The sequence below is a fragment of the Microtus pennsylvanicus genome, chromosome 8 (genome assembly GCF_037038515.1).
Source record: "Microtus pennsylvanicus isolate mMicPen1 chromosome 8, mMicPen1.hap1, whole genome shotgun sequence".
In the NCBI taxonomy this organism is placed as follows: domain Eukaryota; kingdom Metazoa; phylum Chordata; class Mammalia; order Rodentia; family Cricetidae; genus Microtus; species Microtus pennsylvanicus.
In genome coordinates, this window is record NC_134586.1 from 74,635,261 (window position 1) to 74,655,049 (window position 19,789).

Genomic DNA, 19,789 nt, shown 5'->3' on the forward strand with positions numbered 1-19,789 from the left:
AATGCATACGGAAGAGAGTAGCTCCAATCTGATGTCTTGATGAACCCTTCTTCCCGAAGGCCCCACCTCGAAACACATCGTCTAATTGTTTCCCCTGTCTTAGTACTTCTCAATGGCAATTACAGCTCACACATTTAGACTGTACCCAGACCATAGCAGGGCGCATGGAAAGGGCACATTACTGGCAGATGGGAGACCTGGGTTCCAGTTCTGACTCAGAATATGGTCTTTATCATTTTGAATTTTAGATTTCCACTTTTCAAAATGAAGTTGTCATTCTAAATGTCTCTTCTGGATGAAATTAGTTCTTCAGCAGACAATTTTAACTTCGAAATAGTGTAAATCTGTTTTTCTCCTTTTTGTTGTCCGGGCTGGGGTCACACTCCCCCACCTCTGCAGAAGTGTACCCAGCCAGACCGGATCTCTCCTCTTTATGACTTATGTGGCAATGTGTTATTTGCAAAAAAAAAAAAATGGTCAAAGGCATCCCCCTCTTTATTTTTTTATCTTCTTCATTATGTGAAGGTGTGTATGGGCATGTGAAGGTGGATGGCCTCAGGGGCAGAGGCATCAGATCCTCTGGAGTTGGCATTACAGTTTGTAATAAGCCACCCGAGTAATGCTGAGACCACGCTTGGCTCCTATGCAAGAGCAGATTTGATCGTGACCTCCAAGCCATCCATCCAGCCCCCCGTGCTTCTTGACATCATTTTCCCCTTCACTTGCAGCCTCGTTAACGTCGTGTGCCACACCTGCTTCAAGAGGCAGGAGAAGCTCCACCGCTGCGGGCAGTGCAAGTTCGCCCATTACTGCGACCGCACGTGCCAGAAGGACGCTTGGCTGAACCACAAGAACGAGTGTTCCGCCATCAAGAGATACGGGAAGGTGCCCAATGAGAACATCAGGTCAGAGCTGGTCCCCATGACAGGGCTTGGGATTTCCAAATGTCAGGCTGGGACCGCAGAGGTGACTGCATTCTCAGCTCTCAGGACTGCGTGCAAATGTCTCAGGTCCTTTGTTTCTCTCCTTTAGGTCTGAGAGGGACACTGGGCATCTATAACAGTGATTCCAAATTGTAGTGCCCAAAGTGGCCTACAGGCCCCTGCATAGCTCCTCAATATTTAATTAAAAAATGATCTGCCAAACTTTGAAATTCGGAAAATTACACGCTGTGGAAAATTAGGGTTTCTGATTTCTCTGGAAAACAATATTAAAAATGAAGCTCTGACAAGATGCACTGCCGCTCAACAGCATGCGTCTCTTTTACCAGGCGATTTTCTAAGTCAGTGACCTGGCTGTATGATGGTCCTTCCACCATCTCAGAAACCTGCGTTCACAATGCCAACTTCCACATGGGACCATTGCTAGGAACCTCGGCCTAGCTTGAGAGTTCCGGCTGAGAGTCCTCAAGGGCTGGCGGCTCTTCTGGAAGGTGTTGGTGCTGGGATCTGGGCAGGTGTGTAGGAAGCCAGAGGGATCTCGGAGCAAAGAGGGAGCGGATACTGGTAATTAAAAGCATTTGCAGGACGCACAAGGTATGGTAATCAAGAATGGAGTCATCAACCAGGCAGTCATGGCGCACGCCTTTAATCCCAGCTCTTGGGAACAGAGGCAGGCGGATCTCTGTGAGTTTGAGGCCAGCCTGGGCTATAGAGCCTAGTCCAGGACAGGCTCCAAAGGTACACAGAGAAACCCTGTCTCAAAAAAAAACCAAACAAACAAAAACAAAACAAAACAAAAAAACCAACCAACCAACCAAACAACAACAACAACAACAAAAAAAAACACAAAGAAAGAATAGAGTCATCTCCTGGCAACTTTTAGGAATCTACAGGATGAAACCCCCAAGGCCTCGCCCCCTCCTTGTTCTCTCTACAGGAGTCATATTCTTCAGGGCCCTAAATGACGTCGTCTCCCCATCCCTTTCCTCCGCACAGCTCCCGGTGATCACATCAGTTACCGACTTGAACTTGGTCGCCCATTGTTCTCTTTCAGGGACCATATCCCTAGGATTTAGGAGCTACTGATCTTCCCCACACCTTATCCCGAACCTTATTTTCCTCCACGCTGCCCTCAGATCTGTAGAGATTTGATTCCCAGGTACCTGGAGAACCTAGAAGGAGACGTTTCTAAGAATAATTCTGACCCAAACAGAAAGAAATAGGGCCCGCACTGTGCCAAGCAAGAAGAGAAGTCTGTCCTTGCAGGAGCACGTTAGCCTTCTCTCCCCAGCCACCCTTGTTTTCTGCCTAGCACTTAGCACTGATTGAAAAACGCTCTTATTTACCGACATCTCACACGGTGTAAGAGCATCTTGATGGAAGTGTGCCCCTGACTCTGTGCCCGGCGTGCACTCGGCACTGGTGCTTGCTGAATGAGTGAGTAAATGACCGAACGGATGATGAGTGTTCTCGGTCTCCCTAACGCTGTCCCCCCTCTTTTCCCAGGCTGGCAGCCCGCATCATGTGGCGGGTGGAGAGAGAGGGCACTGGGCTCACAGAGGGCTGCCTGGTGTCAGTGGATGACTTGCAGAACCACGTGGAGCACTTTGGGGAAGAGGAGCAGAAGGAGCTTCGGGTGGACGTGGACACGTTCTTGCAGTACTGGCCCCCGCAGAGCCAGCAGTTCAGCATGCAGTATATCTCGCACATCTTCGGCGTGGTAGGGCCTTGCGTCCTCTCCGCCTCCCCTGCTCTGTCCCCAGTGTCTGTCCCCTCCCTCTTTCCCTTCATCCCCTTTGGGAGCATAGAGTTGCTCAGATGGAAGGAAGCCCCAGCTGCCCGGAACAGTGGCTTCTGTTTCCATGACTATAGCTGCTAGAGCAGGCAGTCAGAGACATAAAGTCTGTCCTCTTGCACCCCAGGTATAGCAGAAATACCCACTAGCCCTTCTGATTCTGAACTCAGAAGCAGACTTCTAAATGATCCCATTAAAATAAACCTAGAATCTTCTAGTATGATTTCTTATACTAGAGGGGCCATGTTGACACCAAGTATTATACAACTAAGAAGCTTCCAGAAGCAGACCAGCTAGATTCAGGAGTGAAGGCCGAATGTCTGGAAGGGAAAGAAACTTAAAATGATGCTATTTTAATCCACCATATTTCTCCCTCTCTCTCTCTCCTGTGTGCGTGTGTGTGTGTGTGTCCATCCAAGGTGGTGTCTTACCACATAGCCCAAGTTGGCCTTGAATTCCAAAGCCTCCTGTATCCTCCTCTGGAGTGCTGGGATACAGGTGTGTGTCACCTCTCGTAGCCCAGAGTATTTGTTCTTTTTGCCTGGGACTCACACCCACCCCACAGAGCATGGGGAGGTAAACCAGGATGGATATTTATTTATTTTTTTATTATCATGTGATCCCAAGTGCTGGGATCAATTTAGTGAGTTGTTTCCCTTTTAGACAGTCTTTTTTTTTAATATTTATTTATTTATTTATTTATTTATTATGTATACAATATTCTGTCTGAAGGCCAGAAGAGGACACCAGACCTCATTACAGATGGTTGTGAGCCACCATGTGGTTGCTGGGAATTGAACTCAGGACCTTTGGAAGAACAGTCAGTGCTCTTAACCTCTGAGCCATCTCTCCAGCCCCCAGGATGGATATTTAAAAGGACTCCTGCGACCTAGACATGGAATCAAGGAGCCAATGTTCCTATATGTGGCTTTATTAGGTTAGAACTACTGGAAGGTTCAAAGTCATAGTGCTTTGGTAAATGTGGGATTCCCCTCATGGCTCTTATTTTGGGGAATCATTTGAAATCATACAGGAAACAGGAAAAGGCTTGCAGACTCTAGGCATCTTTAGGACAACAACGGGCTCGATCTGAAAAAATTGACCAATTTTATTATTCATCAATTTCATAGATACATATAATATATTCTGATTACTCTCGTCCCACCTCTATTACTTCCCTCCTATCTGGGTTACCCTCCTCTCCCCGCATCCCTGCCTGTACTTTTCCCAGATCCATGACTTTTGGGTCATTTAGTTTAAGCAGTGAGTTCTCTATTTTCAAAGCCTTTCAGCGGCTTGGGTGCTATTCTGTACTGAATGCATGTCTGTTGACTATTCTGTACTGAATGCATGTCTGTTGACTGACTCTTCTGTACTGGATGCATGTCTGTTGACTTTTCTGTGCTGGATGTGTGTCTGTTGACTACTCTGTACTGGATGCGTGTCTGTTGACTGACTTTTCTGTGCTGGATGCGTGTCTGTTGACTGACTATTCTGTGCTGGATGCGTGTCTGTTGACTATTCTGTACTGGATGCGTGTCTGTTGACTATTCTGTGCTGGATGCATGTCTGTTGACTAACTATTCTGTACTGTATACGTGTCTGTTGACTGACTATTCTGTATTGGATGCATGTCTGTTGACTGACTCTTCTCCTGTTCCCTGGGTAGATCAACTGCAATGGTTTCACCCTCAGTGACCAGAGAGGCCTACAGGCAGTGGGTGTGGGCATCTTCCCCAACCTGGGCCTGGTGAACCACGACTGCTGGCCCAACTGCACTGTCATCTTCAACAATGGCAAGTGAGTGTCCCCTTTATCTGGGCTTGTGCCTTGGGGATGGGACACAGTTTTTCCCTTGACTTCAACCAAAGTCAAACTTTTGAACTTGAGCCACCATGGATATCCAATGTCCAGTAGCTCAGGGTCTCAGTCTAGGCTATGAGGAGAAGAAGGCAGTGAGATGGGTGTCGAAGGATTCTACCTGGTCAATTCTGAATCTTTGAAGCTGCCTTGAGGTGTTAGATAAACCATTAGCTACTGTTCTAAAACTTGAACCGTGGATCATTTGCCTAGAGCCAAACCATCAATGAAGGATCCTATGCTAGCTAAGGTCTCACGAGAACTTAGAAAACACACTCAAATAGTTTGCTCAAACAGAGCTTAATGAAAGGACAGTTTACTGGTGTGGGGGCAGGGTTTAGGAAGGATCAGCCAAGGACTGGCAAGGGGTTCACTGCTGAGCACTTAAAACCATTCCTAGACTTAGCAGGCTGACAGAGAAAGCTCTTGCTGCAGCAAGTGAACATCTGAGCCATGATACGGTTCCTTTGGCTGAGCTGTGCCATACAACGGTGCCTGCACAGAAGCTGGCCACTGCTGGGGTTATGAGATAACTCCAACCGTATTCTCCTCCTCTTTGCCAACTCCACCCAGAAGCCAAAGAGCAAAGGAACCTGGGTGATGCAGTCCAGCCCTTTGACCCCTGGAAGGCACAGATCAAAGACACGTGGGCAGACACTTGGGTCTTGGGAATGGGGCACAAAAGGAGGGATCAATAAATAACCAAAGCCTGATTGTGCATGGCTCAGGCCGGGGAGATCTGGAGGATGAAGCCTGAGCAGTATGCATTGCCTTTATTCATAAAGATGGTGTCTTATAGCAGAGCCAACTCTGAGCCACAAATTGGCAGGTTTCTCCCCGAAACTTCCTTGAAGCCAGGGACAGTGATTTCTAGGTCTCAGCTGAGAATCATGTTGAAGTGGCAACATGGCCAGGAGTGTGGTTTCTTATTTTCTTCCTGTTTCTGATCATAGTGTCTAAAGCCATTGAGAAAGATGACAAAGATTAGGAAAGCTTATTTCAGACTCTGAGAATAATGTTTTCTAGAGTGTTATGTTTTTCTGTCACCTAAACTCATGGAGTTTTTCTTAGAGGGTGTATTGCTCAGGTTTAGCCTGGTTAGCAGAGTGAATCATACTTAGCCATGCACAACTTCAAGATGGCCTTTCTGTAAGTGCCAGTTACCCAAGGCCCCTCTTGTCACTTGTAAAGATCTAGGAACCTAGGACCCCTACTTCAGGGCATCTCTGGTGTCTACTGTAGCTTCTTTGCATCTACTAATTGTGAGTGGCCATGTGTTCCCTGGGTTTGTTGACTTTTGTGCAAGAAAGATCATTATAGTCATTGCCTGTCTGTCTACCATACTGGAAATAACCTCAGATGTGGTATTAGAGGGGCCAGTTTCAACCCCAAGAGTATGTAAGTTCTACACATACAATTCAGAGCTCTTCCCAAGAGAGTCATCCAAAAAAGCCACGATCATCCATCATGCTTGTCAGTGGGACAGTAATAGCACCCCTATATTTTCAAGCAGTCTATTCTCAAGCGTGTTATCTCGTGACTGCTTCATTACTGGATTCTAAGTGGAACACGGAGGACATGAAAGGAAGTCAGTTGTTCAGCAGTGAATCCCTCTGTAGCCCCCTGTAACCCTGTTCTGGTATGCTTTACACTGTACCAGGCAGCATCCTGCCAGGGGAGGGATGAAGTTGATTATGATTGTCAATACACTGATTGCATCAGCCCAGAATACTGGGCGCTCTTCTGACTGTCATGGAGCAGCCGATGGTATTGATTTCCTGTGGGTGTCTGTTTTGTCTTTCAGTCATGAGGCAGTGAAATCCATGTTTCACACGCAGATGAGGTGGGTCAGTCTTCTCCTACACCCCTGTTTCTCTGACCCATCTCCCTCACTTGCCTGGCTTCCCGGGACTAGCCCTTCCCGACTCCTTGGCTGTTGTCATGATGTGTCACGTCCTACACTGCAGTGTCTTGGCTTCACTGAATGGCAATTTTCCATGCACTTGAATTCACTCTGTCCTCCTCACCCACCTACCACTGGCCTTGCCTTTGTTTTATTTTGTTTGCTTTCTCCCCCATTCCCAGCCTTTCACTCCTGACTTCATTTTTACTCGAAGTTGGAACCTTTCTAGTTCATCATTTTATCCTCAAACTCTATTTTCTCCTTAAACTCTGCTTACCATGAAATAAGAATGGCTATTACTAACAGATCAATGAACTGTGCAACTGTCTGTAGACTCAGCTTTTCACCCAAGTCAATAGCACCCAGAACTGTGATATTTTGGTAACTATGTATTCATAGTATTCTTTTTATTGATCAAAACTATGAATATGTGGGCTAGGTAACATTTTACTTTGAACTTTTGGGGGAAAAAAAGGAAATGAGATAGCTTATTCTGGAATGATTTTAAGTGACCATTTAGGTTACTCTAAATTCCATGTTCCAACATGGTAGAAGTTTCATGAAGAGTTTGTTTTCTTTTTATATAGTTTCACAGAACAAAGAAAGTCACAGACCAAGGCAAGTTTAAAATACATTGGTAGTACAGCAGAGAGGCAGGCATGGTAAGATGGGGAAAGTCTTTCTATACGTCCAAGATGCTATCTAGTGACATTCTTGGCTTTTGGGTTCATAGAAGCTAATAGTCTTCTCAGCTAATTGTTACAGGGCGAGTGGGGCCTCTTGTTCATCCTGCCCGGCTAGCTTATCCCCCAAAATAATCACACAGAAACTGTATTCATTTAAACACTGCCTGGCCCATTAGTTCTAACCTCTTATTGGCTCATTCTTACATCTTGATTTAACCCATTTCTGTTAATCTGTATATTGACATGTGGCAGTGGCCTACCAGGAAAGATTCGGCATGTCTGTCTCTGGCAGCTCCATGGCGGCTCTCTCTGTCTGCCCTTTTCCCAGCATTCAGTTCTGTCTACTCTGCCTACCTAAGTTCTATCCTATCAGGTCAAGCAGTTTCTTTATTGATTAACCAATGAAAGCAATACATAAACAGAAGGTCCTCCTACACCAGCTAATAAATTCTAGAAAGTTTCTATCTATAAATTATAAGATGTTAGTTCTGACACAGAGGTGGGCAAGGCATGGCTGCTCTGGAGGGCTAGAACTATCCTGGATGAGGTAATTAGCCTCTGGGCCAGCAACATCCCAACCGCTCCACAATCCTAAAACTCTAAGCAGCCGATGACTCCTGCAGGCACAGCTGCATTTCAGGAGTCTTCATCACAGTTGCCCTCTGGACAAGCACCACATTTCGTACATTTGGGGGCCACATATTACTTATTAAATATTATAAGGTCCCTTGTACCTAGGAAGGCTCATTTCTAGGATCTGATGTAGATGGGGCTGAGTAGAGGTGGGACAGAAGTCGTCAGGAGAGAGGAATAGCTGACAAAGATCATTAAGAAAGTACATCCTGGATCACATCAAAGCAATGCCCAATGTGATCTGGATCTGAATTTTTTTTTTTGCACTTTCTGTGTCTGACATAACATTTGCATGTGACAAAGGGGGACAATATCTAAAATTAAGTAATCAAGAACACAGTCTGGTCAAATGGGGTAAAAGTAACATATGAAACAAACATTTCTAAAATAACCACAATTTACATATTTAAATGAGATTGACAATATAGTTCCCTCTGCAGTTACAGTTATTTGTACCCCATGAACTGTCTTACTTATATTTAAATGGTTTGAAATGGGACTTTAGAATGATTATCTCCTCTTTTATTAGTAAAAAGTAAATACTGTTTAATTAATTTTTATCTTGGCTAATTGTAGTGTAGGACATTTTCAATATTAAGCAAATCACTAAACATCAGTACTGAAGGTGCAAACCATCGTGGGTGTTGTTACTAGAGACTGATGTTGTTTGTCTAATCCGGGTAAGAAGAGTCAACTCAAATCTTCAGATATCTCTAGCTAGAATAAACGGGGCAAAAGTTTAATTTAAAAACTAGATGCTTTGTTTTGTCCAATTTATACTTAACAATGAGAATATATATTTATGTATTTATAAAAAAATAATGAAAACTTGAATTTCTAAACATTGATTTTGAATAAGGTAGGGTTTAGAGTAAGCAAATAGTCATGGAAAAGCATGATCAAATGAAAGAACACAATGTTTAGTAACATTTTATCATTTAGAAATACGTCAGGTAGAATAATAGATGCCATGAACAATTTTTTTTTGAGACAGGGTGTCTCTGTAGCTTTGGAGCCTGTCCTGGAACTAGTTCTTGTAGACCAGGCTGGCCTTGAACTCACAGAGATCCTCCTACCTCTGCCTCCTGAGTGCTGGGATTAAAGGCGTGCGCCACCATCACCTGAATGGCATGAATAATTTTTAACAACTAATTACAAAACTATGTAAGAAACGTAAAAAGTGAGAGGAATGTTTAGTGCCTTGGCATTCGTGCTTGTCAACAGGATTGGAGACGAACACCACACAGCGCTTCTCAGATGATATGGGAAAGCGTCTTGACTCCTGGACATAGTCCTGGTCTTTTCATCAGAATGGAGCCTTTGATGCGATGTCTTTTTTCTTTCAGCTGATAGACTCATCTGGGTTTTTGTTTTTTGGAAGATTTTGTAACTAATTTTGATTTTTAATTATTAAAGTTAAATTTTTAAAATTTATTCTTTCATATATTACAAAAGTTATTTTTTACAATATTATGCATTATTTGTTTATCTACTAGATCAAATTTGATTGACCTGGATCCACATGCCATTTCTCAGTGGCAGGGTCCTGATGGGGAGGACCAGATGACGAGAAGATAAGGAAGATAGAAAAGCTTGGGTCAAGTGATCTTTCATAAGCTATGTCCTATGCCAAGCAAGTTTATTAAGAAGTGTAGAATTTTATAAACAAATTGTGGGAGAAAAATAGGACAGAGTCAGCAGCAAGCCATCATACAGTGGGGCAAAGTCAGCAGGAAGCTGATCAAGCAGTGTTGCGCTAGGGAGTGCAGGGTATCTCCAGGGCATCATGGACCCAGCACACGGTGGCCTTGGGACTGATAGCTCCAGTCTCTCCAGAGAGAAAAGCCAACTTCCCAGGAATAGGAACTCTAACTTCTTTGAGGCTTTGGCCCAGCCCCGGACTGTACCCTGCTAAGTCTGCCCTTGGCAAGGACACAGACTAGATTCCTTCTGTCCTTTCACCAGGGCCTCTGAGAAAGCCTTGAACTGCCCGGCTCTCACAATTTTATGAATAGATTTAAACATTTATCCATCAGTACAAGTTTCATCATCACTATGTGAGTTAGGACTACTTAAATGGCTTAGCTCTCTGCACAGACGCATAAATTTAAGCACATATGTCTTTTACGTCTATACAGAGCAATGACTGGCTATTCAAAAACAAAGGTTTTTGTCGAGTGGGAAAGCAAATTAAATCACAGATTTAAAATATCTTTGTAGTAAAAAGGATATTAAGAACAAATCAGTCCTTGAGAGAATATCATAGACAATCAAGCATTAATTTTATCTCAGGGAATTGAATAAATCTCAAAACTTGTATAAGCTTCACACTGTTTCTAGCTAAGTCACAACTATATTTTAAAACAACCTTCTCCAGCATGCTTTAATCTTAACATTACTATTATTACATAACCTAGGAAACAGTCTTTGTGAGGTAATTTTAAATGAACGCTCAGAAGGCTGCATGTAAAACACAGAAAACATGAAATCTTAGATATCTAAAAGTTACAAACACAGGGAAAGTACATTGACTGTTTTCTTAACCAAATTTAAATTAATAAAAATCAAGTTCTTATAAATGCAGCTTGAAATGTTTTTTGTTAGAACAAGTATTTACTTTTCATTAGCGTTTCTGGGCACTGGAAGGATATGGCATCTAGACCAGGGGAAAGCTTGGCATTTATAACTTCATTATTATTTTTTAAACTAAAAAACAGAGATGAGTAATTTATTAAACATGTCATTATAATGTAATACACTAAGGTCATCTGTAAACTCTCGGAGGTCTGGATAAATCATAAAGTAGCATTTCTAAAAGGTTTGTTTATTTATTATGTATACAGTGTTCTGAATGCATGCATGACTGCCAGAAGAGGGCGCCAGATCTCATTATAGATGGTTGTGAGCCACCATGTGGTTGCTGGGAATTGAACTCAGGACCTCTGGAAGAGCAGTCAGTGAGTGCTCTTAACCTTTGAGCCGTCTTTCCTGCCCTAAAGTAGGTTTTTAAATAAAAAAAATTTAAGGATTTTTTTTTCCTTTCATAGACCTCGCTAAAATAAGGATCTTGAAAAACCTGCTTGTTTATGAATTTGTTTTTAAAGAGTCGGTGATGGTCAAAAATATGGTTGTATTCGTATATACATGTAAATACAGACACACATAGAAAAATATGTAAAAGCATAGACATAAGTTGTCCTCTTAATCTTTGGAATGAAGAGTTTAATATCTCAAGGGAAGTCAATTGTTTACTAGGAAAACAAAGCATATTCTAAGTTAATTTATATATTTGAGCAGTAGGAACCATGATCAAAGAGATAATAATATCTTGGACAGATTAGTATGGTTTTATTTGTTTGATTATGTAGTCTAAAACGCAGATTTAAAGTTTCTATTTATTTTTTATTTTTATGTATATGGATGTTTTGCCTGTGTGTGTGTCTATGCGTCATGTACAGACAGTGCCCACGGAGTACAGGTGAGGGCAGCAGATCCTAGGAGTGGGGTTATAGAGAGTCTTGACCAGCCACGTGAGTGCGGGGTGTTGAACCCAGGTCCTCTGGAAAAGCAACCAGTACTCTTTCACTGCTGAGTCATCTCTCCTGCCCAGATTTAAATTTTTTTTAAATTTAAAAATTCATGCTAATTGTCCCAAAGAAAGATTTAGGGCCATTTGTCATCTTTGTTTCTTTTACCTATGTGGTCATTTTGATTAAATACACATTTTGTCTTTTATCATTATTCTGTTTCTTAAGATTTAGTTTGACTATGAGCCAAAATGAACCTCAGCCAAGTTAACAACGTTAGTTTATCTGCGCATGTACTTATAAGCCAGCGTGGCAGTAAGTACATTATGTAAAAATAAGGCAGTCTTGGCCGTGTAGAGACAGATAGTCTATATAAGTAACCATACACAAGATATATTTTAATAAACCAAGATTTTCAACAATACTGCTTGTTGGGATTATATTTTCTATAACTCTCATTATGAAAAGGAAGCAGCATAGAGAGATCTTTAGTAAACATATGCTTAGTAATTTATATATAGTCCAACTGTAATAAAAAATTACATTTAACGATTCTTTAAAAATATTTTGAAGAAATCATATGAACTTTATGTTACAAATTATATGAGTGGGATAAAAATGTATGTATATTTTAGGTATATAGATTTGTAATCTATTTTGGAAGGAAATCCTTATAAAAAAATCTATGTACATATCAGTAAAGGTTTAGGAAACATTTAATATTCCTAAAAATATCATTTTAATAGATTGTAAGATGTTTAGAGTATTCATATTTATAAATAGTATATATTTATGAGGCTTTAATATATGATCATAATATTTCAATTTAATAGATACTTGAGCTTTAATTGGGCATGCCAAAAAAATTTTAGCATATAACAATAATGAATTCAAAAAGAGATGTGAAGTGTCCACAATCTGTTAAAATTTTTTTGACACAAATATCACATGAGGACAACAAAAAATATACAAAAATAATTATCATAGATAGATTCACGGCACAATTACCTGACAGCAGATGCTCCCAATTTAGAAAAAAAAGTCTATTTCCTCAACGATGTGAGAAAGACTTAGTAATACAAGAGATCAAGTCATGTAGTCTTAATGTTCTCTCTCCCTCTTTTAAAAATCTGAGGGACTAGTGTTTTTGTTTTGTTTTTATTGTGTCCCAGACTGCTTTCTAGCAGGTGACGTGGAGGTCATAGCTTGTGCCCAGTCAGGTCTGGCCACCCTTCCACTAGACGCCAATTAAAAGAGACAAAAGTGGAAAATGGAAAAGGATTTATTTCATTCAGGTCCCATTGGGAAGTTGGGGAGAGGAGAACAAAGAGATCACACAAATGCCTCGAGTCTATCTTTAAGGTCGTGAAGGTCAAAGTTTAACGAGAGGGACAGGAATACACGCATCCAAGCAGTCCTGGAAAAGGTGCGGCTCTGCCCTGGTCATCTGGTTTTTAGTCCCATCCTGTACGTTGTTAGAACTGCGTGAAATCTCTTTCAGAGAGACAAGTTCCCTTTGTGGCCTGCTCCCTCCCCAGAGAAACTCCCATCCCCTCAGGTCCACTCTTCAGCAGTCTGACAGTCAGACAGAGATATGAGTGCCTCTGGACCATCTTTCTATCTGCCAGCCCTGCTATGAAGGGAATCAGGCTGTATGAAGGCATTCCCCAGAAATCCATGTGTTACTACACCTGACCCAGGAGCAGAGCAGTGGTGAGCCTAGGAACATTTAGTGGGTTTCTTGTTAGAACAACAGAACCCGTGTTTAACAGACAGGGAGACTCACCAGGATGCTTGACCCCAGGAATGATGGATGCTAAGGAGACCAGACAGAGCTTCAGTTGATCATCTGACGCGCAGGGAGTTCCCTTCAGCTATAGGGACCCTGACCAAGGGTAAACCGAGATTTTTGTCTTTAAGGCTAACAGGAATGTTAGGACTGGTTTGTATAGTAAAGGCACTTATCAGTGAACATGAGAATTAAGAGGAAAAAGCTGCTCTGGGGGTGGGGGTGGGGAGAAGTATAAGACAGGCAGGAGACAGGAAGGCAAGAACAGAAAGAGGAGAGAAGACATCTACTCTAGAATAGACCCTTGGTTTTGATATAAAATCTAAAACAATGTTTAATTTTATCATCTATTTTAACTCACATGTGGAGTTTTTGAAGACATTTTTTATTATGAATTACCAATGTTATTTTTTGACAAATATTTTGTGTTAGTGAAAGCAGGATGACTGATTTTTTTTTTAACTTCATTGCCTAGGACTTCATCAAGAATGCAAAATAAACCACTTTAGAAGTAGTAAATTAGTGTTTGAATGTTTTTGAATGAGAGTGGCCCCCACTAGCCACATATTAGAATGTTTGGGTCCCAGTTCACAGAACTGCTTGAAAAGGATTAAGAGGTGTGGCCTTGTTTGAGGGGGTGTGGCATGGGGGTAGGCTTTGAGGCTTCAAAAGCCCATTCCAGCCCCAGTTTTTGTCTCTCTTTGCCTGCAATTTGTGGATCAGATGTGAGTTCTTAGCTACTGCTCCAGCCACCATGCCTGCCTGCCACCATGCACTCTGCTTCTGAAACTCTAAGCAAGCTCCCAACCAAATGTCTACTTTACATGTTGCCTTGGTCATGGACCTCTTCACAGCAATAGAACAGTAACTAAGACACAAATGTGTAGGTTACCTTCAGCGCTCCCCATTTGCCAAATAGTGGCAAGTTAGTAATGAACACATGCAAAACTACAGTACCTGGCAGTAAACATTTCCTCCAAAAATGGAAATCTTGTTCCCCATAGTTTTACACACACACACACACACACACACACACACACACACACACACACACACACAGAGGTTGTTTTTCTCCTTAAAAAATTGCCTGTCCATGCTAGGTAGATAATATGTGTTTTGGGTCAGTCTTGCTGCTTTTGAAATTGACTTCCTCAGTACTTACCCTGAGACCCTATCCCACTGGGTCTCAGGATACCACATGTTTCCAGAAAAGTGAGGGGCTCAAGACTGGGTGGCCAGTCTTTCATGATGTGTCTTCCTGGGTGAGCCAAGACAGTTCTTGGGTCCTTCAACTCAGGAAAGGGCACTCATAGGTTATTGTGCACCTTAGGGCATTACCCTTGATATCACCAGTTTTGGGGGAGGGAACAAGTACCTCATGTCTGTGGCATCTTTATCAGTTAAGTGTTCATAAAATTCCTTAGCTAAATCTTGGTAAAGGTTACAGGAGAAACAGCAAAGAAACTCAGAACTGTAAATTTGAGGAGTGTCGGGAGACAAAGGCCGAAAAATAATAAATCAAAATATTTCAAAGCCAATGAAAACAAGTCTAACAAAACAAAACCCAGAATGCCTTTGAGATTTCAAAAGAGAACAAAATACTGAAAACCAGCAAAAGAGTCAGCATCCAAAATGCTGCAGAGATCCCAAAGTAAGCAAGCAAACAGACAAAACCAAACGCTTAGACTTTCAAAGCAAGCAAACAAACTAGATACTTTAATCAAATACTTAGAAAGCAGACCAAAAACTGGTCTTTCAAAATAGGATTCTTAGTCTGGTGGTGGTGACACACACCTTTAATCCCAGCACTTTGGAGGCACATGGATCTCTGTGAGTTTGAGTCCAGCCTGATCTATAGAGTGAGTGCCAGGACAGGCTCCAAAGCTTCACACAGAAGCCCTGTTTCAAAAAACAAACAAACAAAACAAAAACAAAGTAGAATCCTTGCTAACCAGCTCAAAGTAAACAAAACGGATCGCTTACCAAATCAAGTGAGGTCCAGAATCCACACCACCCCCACATCCATCTAAGAACTCACGAACAATTGATCTGACGAAGTTGGTAATCCCAGAGCTTTGAGAATAAAGACCACTGACCCAAACCACCATGACCAAATTAATTTTAGCAAGCAATTTGTTAAAACAAGCTTTTATATTTGTGTACACAGGCTGTCTGCCTCCCCTAAGACAGGATTTGGGAGACCAGTATTGGATGTGAGAAAGACAAGGCTTGTTTATACTCAGGGGATTTCCAAGTGGGAGAAAACATGCAGGGTTACAGGAGCAGAATGTAAGCATAATAAGTTGATCCTAACAACCTTTTAAAACAAAGACATGATTGTAAGGCGGTTGTGACAAGATAATCAGAGAAAGGTAGTGATGACTATAAATAGTTATAACAACCTTTTGAAGCAAAGATAGAGTTACAAGATGGTCTTTACAACTGTTTGAAACAAAGACATGGAGCTGGAGAGATGGCTCAGAGGTTAAGAGCACTGACTGCTCTTCCAAAGGTCCCGTGTTCAATTCTCAGCAACCACATGGTGACTCACAACCATCTATAATGAGATCTGGTGCCTGCTTCTGGCCTGTAGGCATACATACAGACAGGACTGTATATATAATAAATAAATAAATAAATATTTGAAACAAAACCATGGTTGCTATTTCCTGGAACAGGCAGTACAGAACCATTCATAGTTAGGGCGACCAGTGAATTATAGCCCAATCCTTGAGAAACAGATTTAATCATAAGCAGGGAATGAACCTAGTTTGTTTTTACTATACTATGGCTTTTAAGCCTAAGATGGATGCAGGTTGGTTCATCAGAAGCAATAGCAGATGGTTTGGATTCAATGGATCCATGCCTGTACCAGGCTTTCATTCAGGTGATTCCTCTGGTAAAAAGTGGATCATTCTAGAATCTCATGTTGTGGCACCATAATTATTGATTCAATAAAAACCATAGCTCTCTTCTTAAAAGGAACAAGAAATAGCTTATTCTGGAGCTATTTTGAGTGTCCATGGCCTGGAAGCACAAATTTAGGCTATCTCAAATTCCATGTCCCCTGGATCTTTTTTAAAAATGATGATCACATAGGTCTTTTGCTTGGGCTGGGTTTAAAAACCCTTCAAGCAGTCTCTGGATTTAAACAGAATTTTGTATTCCAAAGTTTGAGCTTTGATGTGACAGGCAGGTGTGGTTGGTTCATCTGTGTCTGTGTGTACTGTTTGTGACTTTGGGCAGCTCTCACTGTGTCCAGGTCTGGTAGTGTGAAGGTCAAAAGCAGGTAATTGAGCACTTGGGTATTAAGGCAGGGGAATCAGGAGTTCCAAGTCATCCTTGGGTACAAAATGAGCTTGAGACAGCCTGAGCTACATAAGACCTTGTTTCAAAACAAACAAAACAAAAAATAGCAACGTAAACAACAACAAAATCAACTCTCAGGATCTCCCTGATTCTAAGCCTCCTTGGCTCTGGCTGTGTTCCTAATGTCTGCAAGAAGCACTTGGATGAGTTGTTGGCTTGCAGTTAGGTTAGCTCCTCTATAAAACTGTAGGGTATTGGAGATGGAAGGGGTTTGCAGCTCAGGGTGAATTAGACTTTCCTGAGGAAGCTGGGTGGAAGAAAGAGCCCGGCTAAGTTTTCAATTTTTGGCTCCTGCTGTGATTGTTTTAGCCACTCTTCATTTCTCAATTTATGATTCTGGATATAGATAGTTCCTAACATAAGGCAGTTTGACTTAACAGCTTTTATGTTTAATGGTGATAACAAACACATAAGGATATAACTATGACGTTTCTCACCTTCAGTATAGCGATAAGCAAACTATGGGAGACGTTCATCCCTTCATCATAAAACACCGTGTGCTAGTTGATTTTCCTAACTATGGCCTGTTGGATGTGTTCTGAGCACAGTTAAGGCAGGCAAAGCTAAGAACATTAGATTATTAAATACATGCTTATAATACTTTCAGCCTATCATGGATTTATTGGGGGCATACCCTGCTATGTATTGAGAAGCATCTGAAGTGTAAAATAGCCTGGGGATCTAGGTATCCCCTCCTTTCCCTCTCTCACCTCTACTCTTTCTTTTATTCTTTTCCAGTCCAAGGGATTGAACCAAAGACCTAGCTGTTAGACAATCAGTCTCCTCCTGAGATATATCCCCAGCCCCATCTCTATTTTTTTTTTATCAAAACCATCCATCACTAATCTACCCAAGTCTTGACTTGAATTCTGTCATTCCGGCAGGCCTTGAACTTCCTGCCTCTGTCTTTGGAGTAGCTGAGATGATAGGCATATTGTCATATTGAAGTGGCATAAAGTTAATTCATTTTTGGAAACTTCCTTTTCCCTCCCTTCCTGTGCCTTCCTCCTCCTTTTCTCCCTTCTTCTTCTTGTCTTCCTTCTTCTTTTTCTCCTCTTCTTTTTCTTCCCTGTCCCCAACACCTCTCCTTTTTTTTTCTTTCTTGATACAGGGTCTTGCTGCATAATCCAGGCTGGCCCCAGCTTCCTGGGTAGCCCAGGATGGCCTCAAACTCATGCTCTTCCTGAGGGCTGGGATGGCAGCCTGCACCGCCATGCCCACTGTGCCTTTGACCTTCTTCCCTCCACACTGTTTCTAGTCTGAGATACCCGAGGTCTTGTGTGGGAATCAGTTTCTGAAAGTCCCGACCAATCTACCCCTGAACCACACTGGATCATGTTACACCGCTATGGTGGCCAGCTCTGTAAAAGGGTCTAGTGGGGAACACGTAGTCCCTCAGACATGTCATGCCCAAAACACAGAATAAGAAGACTGGGGATACATTACTCAGCAGAAGAAGGCTTCTAGTTTGCCGTCCTATTTTACTAGGGCACCAGTCATCCGCTCTCCTCTCTGGCCCAGGAGTGACTGAATTACCACATCTTAGGATATTAGTGGAGCCCTAAAAACAAGGCCCTTGCCCATGTGTCACAGACCCAGGAGGCAGCTGTCAGTCTGAAAGACCCAGGAGGTAGCTGGGTCTGAAGTGAACAGAGGGTTCCTGAATTCTAATCTTGGCTTCATCCCCCTAGCACTCTGGGATCTTGAGGGAAAAAACTTACATTTCTCATATCAGCACTCTTTTTTTGTGATGAGAGGCCTCTCCGGCTTGGAAACACCAGGATTTTCAGCAGAGCCATGAGGGTCACGTGGTCTCCCTCCACGTGGTCTCCCTCCCCACTTGTCTCTTATCACTTTAGTTACAGCTCTTAGGGAGCGACGCGGGAAAGTGTTCCTGGAATGCTAGAGCTCCGGCTGCCTGGCACCACGAGGAATTAACATTTACACTGTGCTCTGTCCACACAACCAATGGTCTGCCAAGGCAGCAGACTGCATCTTCAGCCGTGACCTCTGCCAGGAGAGTATTGTGTGGGTGGGAGACACACAGGCAGGCAGTCCCTCCCTGCACTCTGACGTCATTTGGTGGATGTTTGGGCCAAGGCACTTTATGACATCCTGGGTCTAGTTAGTGTGCCAGTGTTGATCGCGTTACTGCTAAGTGGGCATCTTGGCTGCGTGTATAGATAGCGGTTACCTCGGAACAAAAGAACTAGTGTTATCAGTAATATATGCATGCAGACTCCTTTCAACAACATGGAGTTTAACTGTCTCTTATAGGACAGAGTATGAATAGTGCCCCTACCCTTTCTTCCTGCTCCTTTCAAATGGAACAAAGGAGCGAGAGGAGAGCGGCATTCAGGTTTTCCAAGGCTCCATTCCGTTGTTTTCATACACATTCATTCTCTCTGTCTCTCTCTCCCCCTGACTTTAGTGCTGGGAGCCAACTCAGGGTTCACGCGTGCTTAGCGAGCACTCTTCTTCTGAGCTACACTCCCACCCAGCCACCCACGTTATCACATGTCCTCCATTTATGGGGAAGGCTTTGGAACCTTCAGTGGTCACCACAGATACCTGGGCCTGCCTGTCCCTGCCCCTCAGCAGTTCCTTCTCTGTTTATCTTCTCAGAAGACACGGAAGGGGGTGCCTCTGAATCTCTCTGGGGTGCTGGGATCTTGCTTTTCTCATGGTGCCTGACACTCTTTCTGGGAGGTGGTGACCACGAATTCCTGCCCAGCCGTGAGACTTCAGGAACACAGTTGAAACTCGAGCTTACAAGCCTTGCCACTGCTACTTCTCCTCCTTTATCTTCTCCTCCTCCTTCTCCACCATCTTCACCACCACCACCTTTTCCTCCTCCTCCTCTTCTTACAGTCTGACTTCGTGGTCAAAAGTGCGTGACTGAGAGGCACTGTGCTGACTTAGCTGGATGGATGTCAGTTGTTCAGGGCTCTTTTAACTTCAGCACCTTCTGTGTTATTACTCAATAAGATGGGTAGATTTCTGAGTAACCGAGTAACAACAAATACTGTTGCTATTCGAGGCCAACCTGGCCTACAGAGTGAATCCCAGGATAGCCAGGGCAGATACACAGAGAAAACCTGTATCAAAAAGAAAAAAAAATACTGTTGCTAACAACCAGCTAGCACCACCTTCCAGCACACACAAAAGTGAACCAAGCCAAGTGGTGGAGGCCCATGCCTTTAATCCCAGCACTCAGGAGGCAGAGGCAGCCAGTCCTGTCTACAAGAACTAGTTCCAGGATAGGCTCCAAAGCTATAGAGATACC

The 19,789-nt window shown here is 42.7% G+C and overlaps 1 protein-coding gene across 2 annotated transcripts in view; it reads left to right on the plus strand.

Moving 5' to 3' along the window:
* Positions 1-19,789, plus strand: part of Smyd1 (SET and MYND domain containing 1) — a 58,510-nt gene that overhangs the window by 24,111 nt on the left and 14,610 nt on the right. The window contains exons 2-5 of one of the 2 annotated variants that reach the window (XM_075983874.1): positions 729-905; positions 2,448-2,661; positions 4,406-4,536; positions 6,401-6,439. In XM_075983874.1, the coding sequence (XP_075839989.1) occupies positions 729-905; positions 2,448-2,661; positions 4,406-4,536; positions 6,401-6,439 (561 nt within the window). The remainder of the gene's footprint in view (positions 1-728; positions 906-2,447; positions 2,662-4,405; positions 4,537-6,400; positions 6,440-19,789) is intronic. The other variant, XM_075983875.1, reaches the window with a different exon arrangement.